At 45.4% G+C, this 18,331-nt stretch overlaps 2 protein-coding genes across 2 annotated transcripts in view; one reads left to right on the plus strand and one right to left on the minus strand.

The window, feature by feature from the left end:
- Positions 1–18,331, plus strand: part of nt5dc1 (5'-nucleotidase domain containing 1) — a 644,476-nt gene that overhangs the window by 226,943 nt on the left and 399,202 nt on the right. The window lies entirely within an intron of this gene.
- LOC144680416 (uncharacterized) overlaps positions 1–18,331 on the minus strand; it is a 137,729-nt gene that overhangs the window by 103,642 nt on the left and 15,756 nt on the right. The window contains 1 exon segment of the mRNA XM_078541384.1: positions 15,138–16,960. Within this exon segment, the coding sequence (XP_078397510.1) occupies positions 15,138–16,960 (1,823 nt within the window).

Here is an 18,331-nt window from a genome sequence, read left to right on the forward strand (position 1 = left end):
TCACAAAAAGCTAGCGTACAAATGCAGCAGGTAATAGTGAATGCAAATAGAATGTTGCCTTCATTTTAAAGGGAATGGAGTATAAAAATAGAGAAGTCTTGCTAAAACTATATAAGGTACTAGTTCGACCATGCGTAGAATACTATGAACAATTTTGGTCTCCCTATCTAAGGAAAGATACTGGCATGGGGAAGCTATTGCTTACTGGTACTTGCTTGTGTGAACAGAACAACTTCCTTTCACTTCAGAGCTGCTTTGACAGAAAGAACAGGCTTCAGTTCAGGACCCTGGAGGAATCATAACAATTTGGGCCCTCCAGGTATCAGACAGTCTTCCCTTACCCTGGGAATAGGGATTGTAGTTTCCGCTGGAGGCACCTCCTCTAAGGAGGAAGAGAGGGCCAGAAGTGGGGGGGAGGCCAGGAGTCCATATTCAGCCTCCAGGGGAGCCACCTGTGGGAGAACAGGTGCAGGCACAAGGGACGCTGGGGCAACAGGAAGTCCAAGGCAGAAGGGGCCACAGAAGATGCCATTATCCTGCTGCCAGGGTTTACAGGCAGCGAAGCAGCTACCTCAATATGCCTGAGTTTCAGTGCCAAAGAAGGCTACATCTCTCAAGGGAGACAGTGACCTCCTTCTGTCAGATGATCGACTCTGAGATCAGCTCCATCTGTGTGGGTGGACAGCCTATGCCAGTGGTGTTGAAGGTCAGGGTTGCCCTCAACTTCTATGCCTCTGGCTCTTTCCAGGGGTCGGTGGGTGATCTTTGTGGAGTCTCCCAGTCAGCTGTCCACACTTGTGTCAAGCTGGTGACAGGTGCTCTTTTCAGCCGTGCATTGACTTTCATTCACTACCGCTCGGCTGAGGCCAGCCAGGCAGAGCGAGCTAGAGGCTTCGCAGCGATTGCAGGGTTCCCCTACATCCAGGGTGCAATCGATTGCACACATCTGGCCATCAAGGCGCCAGTTGGTGAGCCGGGAGCCTTTGTAAACAGGAAGGGATTCCACTCCTTGAACGTGCAGATAATGTGTGACCACAGGATGCTGATTCTACAAGCCTGTGCAAGGTACCTAGGCAATTCCCATTACGCATACATCCTCAGACACTCCAAGGTGCCAAGGCTCTTCAGTGCTCCAGCCCGGCTGGATAGATGGCTGCTGGGTGTCAAGGGCCATCTCCTCCGCCTCTCCGCCATCCAAGAACAGAGGCTGAGCAGCGGTACAACAGGAGCCTCCACAAGGGCGGTGGTGGAGAAAGCCATCAGTCTTCTCAAGATGCGCTTCCGATGCCTGGACCATTCAGGGGTACACTGCATTACACCCCAGATTGTTGTTGCATGCTGCGCCCTCCACAATCTGACACTGGAAAGGGGCGAAGCAGTGGAGGAAGAAAATATAGACGCAGATGCTCTGGCAGCAGATGACGAGTCCAGTAGTGAGTCCGAGGATGAGCACTCTCAGGAGAACGCTGAGGGGATAGACGCTGACCTGGGTAACCCCCAGGGAGGCACGGACACCCAGGAGGCTTTGATCCAACGCTCCTTCAGTTAACCTACCACAGATGAGCCACCAACATATGCCAGGGCTGCAAGCTCCAAACTCAATACCTGAGAGCAACATTTGCCAGGCCAAAAACATTAACTATGTGCCTTTTCAATAAAGTTCAATGACAAACAAGTCACTCATAATATCATGGGTTCCCCTTCACCTGCAGAACTAATGAAGCACCCAGAGGCTTGTTGAAAACCAAAACATTACTGATTGGCAATTTGGCATACAGAAATCAAAGTACATTAAAAGGTGTTGAACATCACACCAACTTAAGACCATTTGGCAACTGCCTAAGGTGATTTAGGCTTACGCTTGCGGGTGCTACGCCTAGGTGCTCCCCTCTCGCTGGCACCGGCATTGGAGACAGCCTGCTCACTCTGCTGTCCTGTTGGCCTTGATGACCTTGGCGGCCGTCCTCTGGCCCCTGGAGCCTGTACTGGCCCCGACTGGGAGGGAGCGGCCAGTGGCATGACTGGCATCTCCCCAGTCACTGCAGCCTCATCAGATGCCACGGTCATTGGCAGAGGGGTGGAGGAGCTGCTGCCCTCATCCGAAGTGCCCTGAGAGCAGCCCGCAGAGACAACAGGCAGCTTGTGTGCCAATGTGAGGTCGCTTTGGACCTCCCTGCTCACCTTTGATGGATGGGCACCTAGCTGGGATACTGGGTGCCCAATCCATCTCCCACACTGACACTGACCACCTGAGGTCATTGCCGCTGTGAGGGCTTGCAGACTCGAGTGCATCCCCAGGAAGTGCATCTCCTGGAGGAGCCTCTCCATGAGAGTCGCCACCCTCTTCATGGAAGAGGCATTGCACTCGGCCATGAGGGTCATTGCATTGCTCATGCTCTGCATGGATTCCTCCATCACAGAGACCATGGCACGTATTCCCTCATGTATCTCTGCCAGAGCCTCCCACACACCCTGCTGGACTTGCAGCATCTTCTGCCTCAGGGACGACCCAGAGGCACATCATCAGCCGCCAACTGAGTATATTCCTGGTCCCCTGCATTCCCCCGACTGCTGGCGCACTGGGCACTCTCTATCTCCGCCTGCACCTCAAGCGAGTGTGAAGTGCCCTCACTGCTGTGCACCGAGATACCAGCCGACAATCTAATGTCCACCGAGGTGTTGGTATCTGCTCTGGTGCCTGCCTGGCTGAGAGGGTTTGACGTTGGTGCATTAATGTCTTCTGTGCCCTCAGGGGTCAGCGGCAGTCCCTCTGCCTCCTGAGTCCGGGCGTTCTCTCGTGAGGCTGAAAGGAAGAACAAGGACATTTGAATAGTTAAACTCGTTACACTGTTAATGTGCAGGCCTGGCACCCGGATCAGGGTGTGCTCCTCCTTCCATCATCAATGGGGATCCCATGTTGGAGGCTGAAATGAATATACAGTCAACAGTGGAATGTTTGCACTGACAGACATTGTGGCCTCAGTGCACGGCACTCTTACCTCCCAGTGTCACCCCAACCTCACCGCAGCCGCTTGACCTGGGCGCATGGCGCCTCTCCAGCTCCAGTGCCTCCTGCTGGTATCTGGTTATGATGAGAAGGTGGGACTGCCCTCCGCCAATCCACAGCCGTTCAGCATTATTGTGGGCTGCCTTCTCCTGAAAGGAGAGAGGAGCATTGATTAGTCAACCCTATACCTGGCTCAACCTGAGACAATGGCCAGATGGCAGGTGGAGTGGAGTGGGTGGTGGGGGGAATGGGGAGGAGGGGGGGTTGTCATTGGAGTGTTCAAAGCAAAAGAACAGGATTAAATCCTCGAGCATGTTCTGCCATTCATTTTGATCATGGCTGAGCAACAGGAAACAGAGAGTAGTAGTTACTTAATGTTTTCTGGACTGGAGGAAGGTTTGTAGTGAAGTTCCCCGGGGAAAAAAAGCTGCTTCTTTCCCCATGTACTTCATTCTTCCTTGTGTGGTCCTCACCATTTAAAGTGGGCCAGTCAATATTATTGTGATTTACCGGCTATACGCGATGGGTGGTAAAACTCAAAAGTTATGTAGCATCATATTTTTTTAAAAAACATGCATTGACCATTTGGCAACTGCATCTCCTAGTTCTTAAAATTTACAGTCAGAAACTTATCAATAATGAGGTGTGAAAAGCTGATTGAACCTGTTTAAAACCTGGCTTTGACTGTAATCAGCAGAGCCTTTGAACTTGGTAAACACAGGATAAGTACCAAAATAAAAACAGAAAGTGCTGGAAAAACACAGCAGGTCTAGCAGCATCTGTGGAAAGAGAAACACAATTAACGTTTTGTGTCTGATATGATTCTTCTTCGTGTAAGTTTTAGGGGCTTTTGAGGTGTGAAACGTTTTTACTTAAAATATCTAGGTCCTGAATTCTTAGTTTTTACAATGGGGTCCTCAGCTGTGCCTGGACTGACAAGGTACGAGTAACTAATATTTATGAATCAAGTAGAATTTATCAAACAAGATGTTACATATACTTAACAAAAAACAATGGAGAGAACATGAAAGGTTCTTATCCCTCAAGGCCCTTGGATTCCTCGAGTGCTACCAGCACAGATGCTGCTTTTCTTCTTCTGTCTCAGAAGTAACGTTACGTTGAACTGTGTCTCAGAAGAATCATACCACAGAGGCCATGATAAAACTGTGCCAACGAAGACTCTAATTTTCCAACTTTTATCCATGATTCTCACTGTCTCTCGCCTTAGTTGGAAATAGTTCTAATTAATCCATTTCATCGGCTTAGGGTGAGGGTCACCTGGTGTCACCCCACCTCTGCAACCAGAGTCATGTAGATTGAAGACAAATGTCCATCCCTTATTCCCTGGGTCCCCGGAGGTACATTCCGTTCTGAACAACTGACACATATTTATAAATACAGAGCAGTTACATCCTTTTATCAATAATATAACCCATCGTAAAAATTCACATTAACATATTTTAACTCATTCCCGCTTATATCAAGACAATTAAGAGTAATAATCCCTATCACAATGTCAGGGAAAGAAATACCTTTCTTTTAAAATACAGGTGTTTTGCCCTATAGATACAATTAATCAATTAAGGCATTTAGTAAACCAAAACCTATTAAAGCACATCGCTCTTGTTCAAAGATAAGGTGTCATACTAAGTTCAAACTGCTTTTATTCATTTAAAGCTGGTAAAGAAGTCCTCAATTACACAGTGTAATTTAAAAAAATACAATTCCTCGAGCCCAGTTTTTTTGGTACCTTTAATGGAATTAAGTCATCAAGACCAGTCCCTCATAAACAGCTGCCATCTTGTTCTCAGGCTGTAAACAACTGTAAATTGTTCCTCTAGCAGAAATTCAAACTGAACTGTTAAAAAGGTAGTGAAGATAAAATCCATAAACGTTACTTCAAATCAACATAAAACCCTAAAAATTAGAGATATTTCCAAAGTCTTACATTCAGAACTGGGTAAGTACTATTGAACGTCCCAGAATAGTTGACGTGCTTAATACGTTACAAACTGCTCCTTTGTAATTGACTCGTATGGTAATGAATGCAGCTACCCATACTGAGGCGATGGTTTAACTGATTTGGGATGGAACTTCTAAAACATGTGTACAATAAAAAGGATAACTTTTGAAATTTGAATTAACCGTTTTATGTATTGTTACGGGAAGGAGAGGGACAGTTCAAACTGCACTGATTTCCTCTTGCCACTTCTTTTATTAAAAGTGTTTATATGGCTACTCCAGTTCAGTTTCTGGTCAATGGTAACCCCCACGATGTTGGTAGTGGGCAATTCAGTGATGGTAATGCCATTGAACGTCAAGGGGTGATGGCTAGATTTTCTCTTGTTTGAGATGGTCATTACCTGGCACTTGTGTTGCGCAAATGTTACTTGCAACTTGTCAGCACAAACCTGGATATTGTCCAGGTCTTGCTGTGTTTGGACATGGACTGCTTCAGTATCTGAGGAGTTACGAATGGTGCTGAACATTGTGCAATCATCAGCGAACATCCTCACTTCTGACCTTATGATGGAAGGAAGGTCATTGATGAAGCAGCTGAAGATGGTTGGGCCAAGGACATTACCCTCTGAAATGAATGATGTTGCTGCACAAGGGGTTTTTCTGCATTTAGACCACATGGCAGGTGTTAATCAGAGACATTTAGAATCAAGCAAACTCATGAGCAGGCTGGACAGAGTAGATAGGGAGAAGATGTTCCCGCTCGAAAAAGGTTCAAGATCGAGAGGGCACAGATTTAAAGCGATTTGCAAAAGAAGCAAGTGTGACTTTTTCACACAATGAGTGGTTCTGGTCTGGAATGCACTGCCTGGAAGTGTGATGGAGGCAGGTTCAATCGAGGCATTCAAGAGGGCGTTAGATGATTATTTGAATAGAAACAAGGTGCACGGGCATGGGGAAAAGGCAGGGCAATGGCACTAGGTCATAATGCTCATTTGGAGAGTTGGTGCAGACACGATGGACCAAATGGCCTCCTGTGCCATTAAAATTCTGTAACGCTGTGCTTACTCAGCCTGGCTGCTGGAGTTCTGTCCAGTTGATGTTAAAACAGCAGCCTGGCCTTGAAGACCAGAGATGTAAAATTAATCTGTCCAAAAGGCCGGAAGCTTTGGTCATGTAACCTTCCTTCTCCACAATGACTTCAAAAGGGATGTTTATCCAACGTCTAGAATTGGCTTTTATTTGAGCGCTGATAATGTCTCCGTTATTCTTGTTGAAAGGGCTGCCATCTATGTTGAGGGTCTGGCGTTTGGGAAGCCATTGCCTCAGCAGACTCACTGACTCCACTAGCAAGATTGGCTTACCAAATACAAATGACATCCCCATAGCTCCCTTTGAAATTGGCCTGAACAGTTGTAGTGTGATGTGAGTCTGTTAGTAGCTCTCTATCCATAATGAGGTGTGAGATTCCAGAAACTGAGAAAGTAACTCTTTTGTCCCTGAAATTCCTTGGGATACCGCCCAGACAGAGGGTCAGCCCTGTGATCAGGTGACTTGTAGCAACCATCTTAATTTTCTTTGTTCAGCAGAGAAAGACCAGTTCTAAAAATATATAGCAATAAGGACAAAGTTTTTAAATATATAGTTGTAAGTTTCTTTCTGTGTCGTTGGAACCCAGCAGTATATAGATTGCATTTCTTTCTTGTGGTCATAAGAGGGATGTGAGTGAGAGGTGCAATGAACAAATTATTAAAAGTAGTGACACGGGTTATTAAGGCTATTAATAAAGCGTACCAAGCACTTGGGTTCATTTCTAGAAAGATAGAATCGGAAATCAGGGAGATTAAGTTTAACCTATATAGCACCTTGGTTAGAGCACACCTGGAGTACTGTGAACAGTTTTGGTCTCCACACTATAAGAGAGATATAGAGGCATTGGAGTAGGTGGGAAAAAATTCACAGGAATGATACAGGATAGAAGTAATTGTTATCAGGATTGTAACCAATTGTTATTGGCTGATCAGGCTAGGGCTCTTTTCTGTTTAGAGAAGGCTGATAGAGGTCTTTAAGATTCAGCAAGGGATTGAAAGGCTAGACGTATAGAGTACCTTTCAGTTTATGAGGAGACCAAAACTAGAGGTCATCAATATAAGTTAGTCAGAAATAAATCCAATAGGGAATTCAGAAGAAGTTTATTTACCCAAGAAGTGTGGTGAGAATGGAAACTCGCTGCCACAAAGAGTAGTTGAGATGAATAGTTTTGATATATTTAAGGGGAAGCTAGATAAGCACATGAAGGAGAAAACAATTGACGGATATGCTGGTTGGGTTAGATGAAGAAGGGTTGGGGGAGGCTTATGTGGAGCATAAATGCTGGCATTGCCCAGTTGGGCTGAATGGCCTGTAGCTGTTCTGTAGACTCCAGATAATTCTGTGTATTTAGACAGACTGCAAATACCTGCTTTCCTTCCTTCTGCAGAAATGCATTGAATTCTACCTTAATAAATAAAGAATGTAATTTTGCCTTTAGGTACCTGCTTGATCTCTTTTTTGACCATTTTCTCATTCCCATGTTAAGGATAAATAATCCTGGATAAGGGAAGTTAAGACTTGCACTCAAGGGTCATTTAAATACAAGAGCTGAAATTACCTAGAAAAGAAAGCTCGAGGAAAAAAACATTTAACAATGGGCATAGATGTTTCCAACATGGAACGGTAGCAATTATAGATATGTTTGTTTTTATCTCTTGTAAGATGCCTGAGAGCTGAGGTAGCTATTCACTGTGAGAAATCAAGAGCACATCATGTAAAGAAATGTAGGTCATTCTGTGATAAAGTATATTGCAGTATTCTGACTTAAATATCTTGAATGCTTCTTGAGCAGGCACTGATTGAGATTGTTTCCATTGAAAAAGTTGATTCTGAGTCCTGTGGCTGCTAGTCTTGGGTGAGCTGCAGTTTCCTCCAGTTAAAGACTGTGGAAGACTGAAACTATTGTCTTTAGCTCCTGCCACAAATTCCATACCCTCGCCACCAATACCACCTTCCACTATGCCTACCGTCTCATGTTGAAATAGACTGAATGCAAGCTCGTCATCAAACTTGATGAAAACTGAGCTTCCAAAATCACATCCTCTTGAACATAAAAGCTGCCCATTTCCACCTATGAAGCATCATGCTCCTGCCCTGACTATTGTAGCCCAGCTGCTATTGAAACCTTCCAATGTCTTTTTGACTTACAGATCCAACTATTCCAATGTTCTCCTGGCTGGCTTGCCATCTTCTATCCTCCATTAAATTCAACTCATTCAAATCTCTGTTCCCCATATGCTGTGCCGCATTTAGTCACGAATCACTCCTGTGAGTATTGACTTATGTTATTTTCCAGTCCTCCTATACATCCAATTTAAAACTCTTATCCACATTTTCAAATCCTTTCATCCTGTCTTCCTTCATTCACCATTGATGGTGGTGCCTTCAGCCACCTAGGCCCTCTAATCTGGAATTCCTTCCCTAAACCTCTACACCTATCTCTCCTCCTTTAAGACCCTCAGTATAACCCATCTATTTGAGCTAGGTTTTTGTCCTTCCTCCAATTTATCACCTTCTTTGCCTTGGTTACCAGTTTTGAGAAGCATCTTCAGATGTTTTATTAGATTAAAATCAACTTTAGAAATAGAACTTATCATTGTTGTGAGACACATATAGAAACTGTGACTTGATAGAAACAAGATTTTCAAACAGTGAAATATTAATTAATTCATTATTCTGCAAGAGGATTAAAATTTATATGCACTTGTGGTCTAAAGTCTGAAGGAAGTTGCATGTTGAGTGAATTGATTTGTGTGAAGAAGGAACAAAGTGTGAGTGAGGATAGTAGAGTCCTGTGAAACCACTGAGTTTATGAAGAAAAGAGCCTGAGGATTAACTAGATCGCAGTACCGATATTTGAGTGATTTAAAGGAAAGTAAGCGGCCATGAATGTAGCTTCAGTATGAGACCATGAGCAGAATTTGAAGTCCTATTGGTCGGGTGTAAAATAGCATGTGACAATGTCAGGCGTGTGTCCCGATGTCATCGCGCACTCGCGCGATATTTCGGTTGGCGGGCGCGTGCGAGAGGTGGCAGCACGCCCGCCGACAATTAAGAGACATATTAAGGCCCTTAATCAATTAAGTTCCACCTATTTTTCGCTGCCCGTCCAACCTTACATTTGGCGGGTGGTTGAATCGGCCAGGCAGGTTTTGCATTTTTTAGGAAATCTCATCCACGGGCGGGATGAGGTTTCCAACGATAATTTTTTTGAAATAAAAAATTTTAAGCATAATTTTTAATATCTCTCTGTTCATGTGACTGAGTCATATGTGGGGATATGTTTCTATCATTTTTAAAATCTTTATTTTGGAATCCACAATTCTGCAGTTCCCTGAGGCAGCTCTGTGTCCTCAGGGAGCTGTCAGCGTGCGCTCCCCTGTGCATGCGCAGACTTCAGCACTCGCCCACCCTGACCCCAGAAGCTCTGAGCTGCTCAGCGCGCCTTTCACACTGGCTGGCACTTAATTGGCCAGCCAGCGTGAAATTGCAGCCAGGGACCGATCGCGGTGGCGGACTGTTTCCCGGCGGCTCTTGGGCCCACCTGCCGCGCCTGCCCGACAACCGGAAAATCCTCCCCATATTTTGCTGAAGTAGGTTTTTTTTCTGCATTACAACTGGATATAGAATCTGAGGTCCAAAACCATGTGGTGGATTTGACCATCTGCCTGAGGACTGGATGGGAGGTGATGGGGCAGGGGCTCTTAAAATGGTACGGGAAGGTGGCGGATAGAGTCCCATTGTCTTACTGTTGCCAGGCTATCTTGTCAGCGGAGGAGGAGGTGGTGGATGGCCCTCTCACCCAGAGCTCATTGTACCATTTTAGTGGCCAAATGAGGGCTTCTTGCCCTGCCACTGGCATTTAGCCAATGGCGAGAATGGGGGCCCCCCCTTGCTGTGTGGGGAGTCTGCCAGCTAAATTATGATGGCCTCCCAGCAGGCTCCGGAGATGGGGGGAAGGGGAGGGCACCTCCCTTTATGGACATCCTTTGGTTCACAGAGAGGACAATGGCTGCCTGCACAGCAATGGCGCTGCTGCTCTCAGCAGCCCTGCCCCCCGTGCCAGCCTGGCTGACCCCAGTGCCTCCAGACTTCATTTACATGGCTATGACAGTGCACGTCTATGACTGCGTCCTGCTCCTCTAAGTGTAGCTCTAGCAATGGCCATCGCTCCTGGCGGCACTGCTGAGCTGCCAGACCTGAGATAGGCCGAGGGCTCTTTGGGACAAGTGGTTGTCCTTAATATGGATGACCATCCCAGTAGCGCTGCAAACATGTGGCCTGGGGTCCTGCTGACCACTGAAGCAGGATCGCCTACCATTTTTGGGACCATTGGCAGGACTCCTGCTGCCAGTGCTAAATTAAGTCCATTGTGGTTTCCTGAAATATTTCAGTCAATTGCCTGAGTTTATTAATTTTATTTATTCGTTCATGGAATGTCGACATTTATTGCCCATCCCTAATTACATACGAACATACGAATTAGGAGCAGGAGTAGGCCATTCGGCCCCTTGAGCCTGCTCCGCCATTCAATAAGATCATGGCTGATCCTGCCTGCTCGCGATAGCCTTTCCCACCCCTTGCCCTTGAGATGGCGGTGTTGAGCAGCCTTCTTGAACCACTGCAGTCCATGTGGGTGCAGGTACACCCACAGTGGTGTTAGGGAGGAAGTTCCAAGATTTTGACCCAGCAACAATGAAAGAATGGTGATATATTTCCAAGTCAGGATGGTGAGTGACTTGGAGGGGAACTTGCAGGCGGTGGTGTTCCCATGGGGAGGATTTTTCCCTCGTCAGGTGGTTCATCAGGGGCGGGCGGGGGTGGTCGGGAAGCTGACTGCCGCCCACTTTCGGATCCAGACCGTGATTTCACACTGACGGGCCAATTAAAGCCCGCCCAGCGTGAAACACGTGTGGCAGCACTCAGTGCTGCCTGTATGGGTCGGGGTGGGGGAGGAGGTCAAGAGCGCAAGTGCGTGCTTGAAAAGCTCCCTGAGACACAGAGCTGCCTCAGGGAGGTGAAGTGTTTAAAACAGTGAAAATAAAGATTTTAAAAATGTTATAAAACATGTCCTCTCATGTGACTCTGTCACATGAACGAGGACATATTATTATGAAATGTTAGCATTTTTATTTTATTTTTATTTGCTGTTGGAAACCTCATCCCGCCCACGGATGAGGTTTCCTAAAAAATGCAAAGGCCGCTGGGCCTTTTCGCCTGCCCGTCAACTGTAATCTTGGACGAAAAATTTATTTCAATTATATCTTTAATGACCTTGAAAGGCCTTTTCATTGCCGGTGGGCCCGCTGCCCACCAATCGAAATATCGCGTGAGTGCATGGAGACGCCTGGACGCTCACCCGACATCATCGTGCGTCATTTCATGCTCGGTTGGGTAGGGCGTTCAGATGCTCGGCCGATGAGCGTTAAATTCTGGCCCATGTGTCTGCTGCCCTTGCCCTTCTAGGTGGCAGAGGTCGCGAGTTTCGAAGGTGCTGCCTAAGGAACCTCGATGGGTTTCTGCAGTGCATCTTCTGGATGGTACACGCTGCTGCTGCTGCGTTGGTGGTGGAGGGAGTGAATGTTTGAGGTGATGGATGGGGTGTCAATCAAGCGGACTGCTTTGTCCAGGATGGATGATAATTTCAGGTAAAAACATGCTAACTTATGCTTTGATGTGAAGATGTGTAGATGTGTGAGCATTGGTTTAAAAAAAGCGAATATTTATATTTAGTTTACTGGAAAAACAGAATCATGATGTTGAGTTCGACAGAGGAGTAATAAAGGGAAAGTTTTTAAAAATCAATGGAAATTCTGTAATTGCGCTTAAAGCCAAAATTGTGGTGTAATATTATGAGTTTGTGCTGCATGTTATGAGCACATGGCAAGTTTGGGCACATGCTGGCATTCATCAAGATTGTGGGATGCAATGTGACTGGATTCCTGTCCCTCACACATGGGGCAAGATTTTAGGTCCCCGGGCGGGCACCTGATTGGGTGAAAAATCGCGCACGATGATGTCGCGCAAACATCTGATGGCATCGCTCACTCACGCAATATTTTGGTTGGTGTGCACGTGCGCGAGTCGGTAGCGTGCCCACCGACAGTTAAGAAGCCTATTAGGGCCTTTAATCAAATAATTGAAAACTATTTTTTGCTGCCAGTCAACCTTACGGTTGGCATGCGGACAAATCGGCCAGGCGGCCTTTGGATTTTTTATGAAACCTTATCCATGAGCGGAATGAGGTTTCCAGCAGTAATTTAAAAAAAAACATTTTTACTAATCGTTTTTAATATGTCCCTGTTCATGTGACTGAGTCACATGTGGGGACATGTTTCAATCATTTTCAAAATCTTTATTTTGGAATCCACAATTCTTCAGCTCCCTGAGGCAGCACCCTGCCTTCAGGGAGCTTTTAGTGCACGCTCCCCTGCGCATGTGTAGACTTCAGCACTCGCCCTCCTCCCGCTCCGGCCCCGGCAGTGCTTAACTCCTCAGCGCGCCTTTCATGCTGGCTGACCGTTAATTAGCCAGCCAGCGTGTAATCGCGTTTGGTGGCCTATTGCGGGTGGTGGACCTTTTCCCGGCTGCTCCCGGTTCTGCCCACCACGCCTGCCCAACGACCGGAAAATCCTGCCCATGGAGCTCCTGGCGGATCTAAGTTCATAAATTTACTATTGTAGTAGAAATAATAATATTTGTAATTTTCTTAACTTTTAAATCTCTTTTTAGTTACTTCCTTCTGATTTCATGGCTTCCCTGTGTATACTCCAAAGTAGAATGTAGACATTTAGGATGGAGGCGTTTTAATATTTGAGTCAGCTCGTTGATATCTGTGGAGACACATAACAGTTGCCCACCCTATTTTGTCAGGGGAAAGTTGGAGCAGCTACCAGGCAGCCCAGAGCTTACAGAGATTGATGACCATAGCTTTTCACCTTTTTGGGGTCTTTATCTCATAATGAAAGTCACACATGGGGATGAATTTTTCAGTTAGTGGGCGGGCTGTTTAGGAATGGGTGCAGGCAGGCACGAAGCCAATCGCTGCCTGCGATCGGTTGCACGCCGCCATTTTACGTGGCAGGCCAATTAAAGCCCGCCCAGCGTAATGCACGCGAAAGAGCGCAGCAATCTCCCTGAGGCACTGAGCTGCCTCAGGGAGATCAAGTTAATTATAAAACTTTTTCAAAAATAAAATTAAAAATTATTTAAACATGCCCCCTCATGTGACAGTATCACATGAGCTGGGACATGTTTGTGATTTCAGCAAAATTGATTTAATGATTTTATAAAACCTACAGGAAACCTCATCCCGCCCGTGGATGAGGTTTCCTGAAAAACACAAAGGCTACTTGGGCTCTTCGCCTGCCCGCCAATCTTAAGGATGGGCAGCGTTGTTAATGAGCTTAATTACTTTTAAAGGCCCACATAGGCCGTTGACAGTTCGGCGGGCACACAGCTGACTCCGGCACGCGCCCACCGAACGAAAGATCAAAATGACGCGTGATGACGACGGGATGCACGCCCAATGTCATCTCGCGTCATTTTATGTGTCGGCGTGACGGCAATATTCTAGCCATGGTTTCTTCAGGCATGGGATCCACTAGGTCTAAGAGGGTGAACTGGGAACCTTACCTTATTGGTTGTAATGTGCTTTGGGATGTCCTGAGTTTGCAAAATGGAAGCTCTTTCCCTTTCTCTCAACCAAGGATTCTTCCAGAACTCCTTAAACATGCATATAAATTGCTACTGCAAGGGGCAGGTTCTTCTCTGGATCAGAAGTTGAAATGAAGGGAACATGGAATGGGAAGTCAGTTTTGCCCTTCTTGCTCATAGTCGGTGCAATCCCAGTTTGCATCCTCTGCTCGGAATGCATGGGCCCACATCTTACCAGTTTGTGGCTCAGTGCTAGCAGCTATTTTTCATAATGCAGGTTGAATAGAAGTAAGTGACATTTAGAATAGCATCATGAACAATTTTATTATTTTTTTATATATAAAATACAAACTTTAAAATAACGAATGGCTTCATGGCTATAAATGCGTTTCATTACAGCTTATCTTCTAATAAGGTGTTTTCTGGCAGGAAGACCTTGAGTTTATACATTGACTTTGTTGTTCACTATTCGATTTTGAAACATTGATTCCCATTGCTCAGGACAATGCATTAGCTTCAATATTAACTAAAGTGCCATCCTATGACTTAATCATTGCATAATTGTGTTGTAGGTTTAGAATTCATCGCTTCTGTAAGAAAATGGTCGTCGTATAGGTTGGTTTTGAATAGGTCCAGGTAGAAAGCAGAAATCGACCAGCTTTTTACAGTTCCTATTTATTTTGCCACATTTGAATACACAACATAAGACAACACAATATACGAAAACCTATTTGTCACAGTGTATTTCATGAAATTAGCACTAGTTAGTTTAAACTTAATTTGGCATGAGACTATTTCCTGGCTGCCACGAATGTTATATACGAATGTAGTATGTTATATTTCCTTGGCAAGCACTTTTAGATTTCATCCAAAGGGGCAAGGATGTTTCCCATTGAAATGGACTAATTACATTATTCAGTTAGTGAAATAGTAGCAATAAGCTAATGTTTGGTATAGGATTCTAAACTCTTGAAGCGATAAATTTTAGCCACATCACTCATAAGAATTTTCAGCTCTTTTTCTTGAGGTTAAGGTGGGGATGACTGGCAATAAATTAGCTTAAAACTGTAATATGTAAGTGGCCAATGAATATTGCTTACATGATGTACTTTCTATGAACTACTGTTACACAGTGCAAAATCTAATGCCAAAAATCCAGAGACAGCAATGTGATGATTTGATAAGGACTTTGGAAACATTTTTTAACTGGAGCGCACACTGGGCCGGTGGTGGGCGGGGCTAGAGCTATGTCTGTATGATGATCTCAGTACGAGCTCCACACTACTTTTGTCATCAGGCCTTAGTGAAATATTTTGTGAGAGCTGTCAGCACTCAGCAGGAGTGTCATAGGTAGCTCGCCACTCGGGTAAGGTCAGGAGGAATGGGAGGGTTGGAGACTCATCGGTGTGATTGACATACATCAAAAAGTTTGACTAATTAAAAACCCAGAGAAGGATGAATGCATATAATCAGAGGAATATAAACCATTAGACTCTTCTGAAGGTAGCTGAAGATAAACCTGGTCATTTTTATGTAGCTGTATTATAGCACTTCCTGAAGCTTGATCAACATAACCTTCTGTATAATCATCATATGTGTACATTACTGGTTCATTATTTTTGAACAGTCCAACCCAAACATTTCCTCCTTTGACTTGTATATGGTATGAAAATTGATAGACGCCTGGTATTTCACATGTAAATATCCCAGTTGATGGATCATAATTATTGTTTTGATTGGCTACTATTTTGTTAAAAACTATTGGCTGCCTTACGGGTGGAAATGATTCTAAAAGAATGGCTGTGAAAGCTGGATGAAATCCCAGTGCCGAATAACCGTTATAGCCCCCATATTTTCCTGGTTGGACAATTTCTCCTGGGGGCCCTGGTGGACCAGGGGGTCCAGGTGGACCTGGGGGGCCTTGTTCTCCAGGTAGACCTGGTCGTCCATGAGTATCTTTTTCATAAATACCAGAAAAACGACCTGGTGGTCCAGGAGGGCCTGGAAGTCCTGGATCTCCTTTTTCTCCAGGGAATCCCGGAAGACCTGGAAGTCCAGATGGACCGCTTTGACCTGGTGGTCCAGCAGGCCCAGCTAATCCAACTTCACCTCGGAATCCTGGTGGCCCTGGAGGACCAGGAAGACCATTAGCACCTGTTTGACCAGCTGTCCCAACAGGTCCGATAGAACCTTTTTGACCAGGTTGTCCCCTTGGTCCTTCTGGACCTGGTACACCGGGTTCTCCCGAAACTCCTGATTTTCCTGGGGCACCCCCAGGGCCTATTTCACCCTTTTGTCCTGGATACCCTTGTGCACCTATTGCACCTGGTACCCCTTTTGCTCCTGGTGCTCCTGGTGCTCCTGGTGCACCTCTTAGTCCGGATGGTCCAGGTGGACCAGATGGCCCTATCATTCCTGAGCTTCCTGGGCTGCCAGGTTCACCTTTCTCCCCTTTCTCTCCAGGATATCCTGCGGCACCTGGGACACCAGGGTCCCCTTTCAGTCCTGGTAAACCTGGCCTTCCAAAACCAGAAAGGCCAGGTTCACCTGGTACACCTTGTGAACCAGGAGGGCCCTTGAGTCCAGGAGGCCCTGGCAATCCTGGTGTGCCATTTGCTCCAGGCTTTCCGATTCCTGATGGCCCAGGTAATCCTGGGGGGCCTCTCTGACCTGGTACACCAGAATATCCAGGTGGACCTGCTGTGCCCCTTTCACCTTTTTCTCCTGGCGGACCAGAAAGGCCAGGGGCTCCTGGTTTTCCGTATCCTGGTTCACCACGGATTCCCTGCGGCCCTTTCAGACCTGGAGGGCCTCTTTCACCTGGACGTCCTGGAATTCCATCCCCTTTTTCTCCTTTTACGCCAATGCGACCAGGATACCCTGGTTCTCCTTTTTCCCCACGTGGTCCTGTTGCTCCTGTAGAACCAGCTGGCCCTGGTGGACCCGGTTTACCAGGAACCGACATTCCGGTTGGCCCAGGATATCCTCTAGGTCCTGGCTGGCCTTTCTGTCCTTGCATTCCATGAGGTCCCATGCTACCTTTAGGTCCAGGAAATCCTATTTCACCTGACTTTCCTGGTGCTCCTGGAATACCGGGTTTTCCAATTCCTGGCAATCCTTGTGGTCCTGGCCGTCCAGGAGGACCGGTTGGTCCTTGTAATCCAACTCCTGATTTCCCTGGGTACCCTGGTGGGCCCGGTGGACCACGTGGTCCTGGGGAACCTACTGGTCCACGATACCATCTAACTGTTAATGTAAAAAAGAGATTTGGTTTAGATTATAGTAAGAGGACATTATTTATGATGTTAAGTGTTTCAAAGTGTCCTCATTGTCAGGGCATAACTGATTTCAATAACATCCTTCTATATTTTTCAAGGGTACACATTTTGAGGAATAAATAAAAGTCGTTTTGAATGGCCGAATGGTCTACCCCTGTTCCTATTTCTTATGTTCTTAACACCTTGTTAAGGAATAATGGGAGTAGTGTGGGATTGTATTTTATAAGTTCAGTTAAACCTGCTTGATAGAATAGGGTTCCTTAGAAATAGAATTAAATTCATGTTTTAAGATTCATGTGGGATGAATTTTGCAGACATGTAATTAAACCGAATTAATTGCATATTGGTGTGCTGGTTTGTACAAGCTACTGAAATAAACCAAGATTGTGCATTTGTTTTATTTTGCCAATAGTGAGAGCATCCGTGCTTTTTTTTGTGGTTGCCAAGCTTGAAACAGCCCACAAATTAAGTAATATACCAAGAGAAAAGCCAGTATTTTAATTCTCTTATATTCTCCAGAAGACTGTTTTTCCTAACTATGTACATTGTTTGTAATTTTATATTTTAAATATTTTGCTTTCAGTGATCTAGTAAATTGTTGCATCGAGTTACATTGAGCAGAAATAGACCATTCGGCCCAATTGGTCTAAACCAGTGTTTATACTCCACACGAGCCTCCTCCCTATCTTCTTCATCTAACTCCATCAGCATTATCCACCTATTTCTTGTTTTCTCATGTGTTTTCCTAGCTTCCCCTTGAACATGCTGTGCCATTTGCCTCAACTACTCCTTATGTTATTTAGCATGTTTCACATTCTTACTATCCTTTGGGTAAAGACGTATTTCTAAAATTTCCCATTGGATTTACTAATAACTATCTTATAATTATGACCTCTAGTTTTGGACACCTCCACTCATCCCCCACCTCCACAAGTGAAAACTTATTTTTTTTAATCTGCCTTATCAAACCATTTCAATATTTTAAATGAGGTCTTGTAGGTGGTACCCCTGCCTCTGGGTTCAAGTCCCACTACAGAACTTGTTGGCCATGGAAGGAGCACTCATGATGTGGTTCAACAGGCTGATAATCAGCTTCCTAATCCTTCTGACGCTTTCCCACTATTTCTGAAAGGGAATTAAGTGTGTGTGAAGATACAAAAAAACCAATTATCTTAAAGAGCCCTATCAGGTGATCTCTCATCCTTTTCTAGAGAAAAGATCCCTCTAAGGAATGTGCTAATTAAGGGTAGAAAGCAAGACAAGCAAGGTACAGATAGCTTGCTGCATTGTTCCAGTGAAGCTCAAACCAAACTGGAGGAACAGCACCTCATCTTCCGAC

The sequence above is a fragment of the Cetorhinus maximus genome, chromosome 5 (genome assembly GCF_964194155.1).
Source record: "Cetorhinus maximus chromosome 5, sCetMax3.hap1.1, whole genome shotgun sequence".
Classification (NCBI taxonomy): domain Eukaryota; kingdom Metazoa; phylum Chordata; class Chondrichthyes; order Lamniformes; family Cetorhinidae; genus Cetorhinus; species Cetorhinus maximus.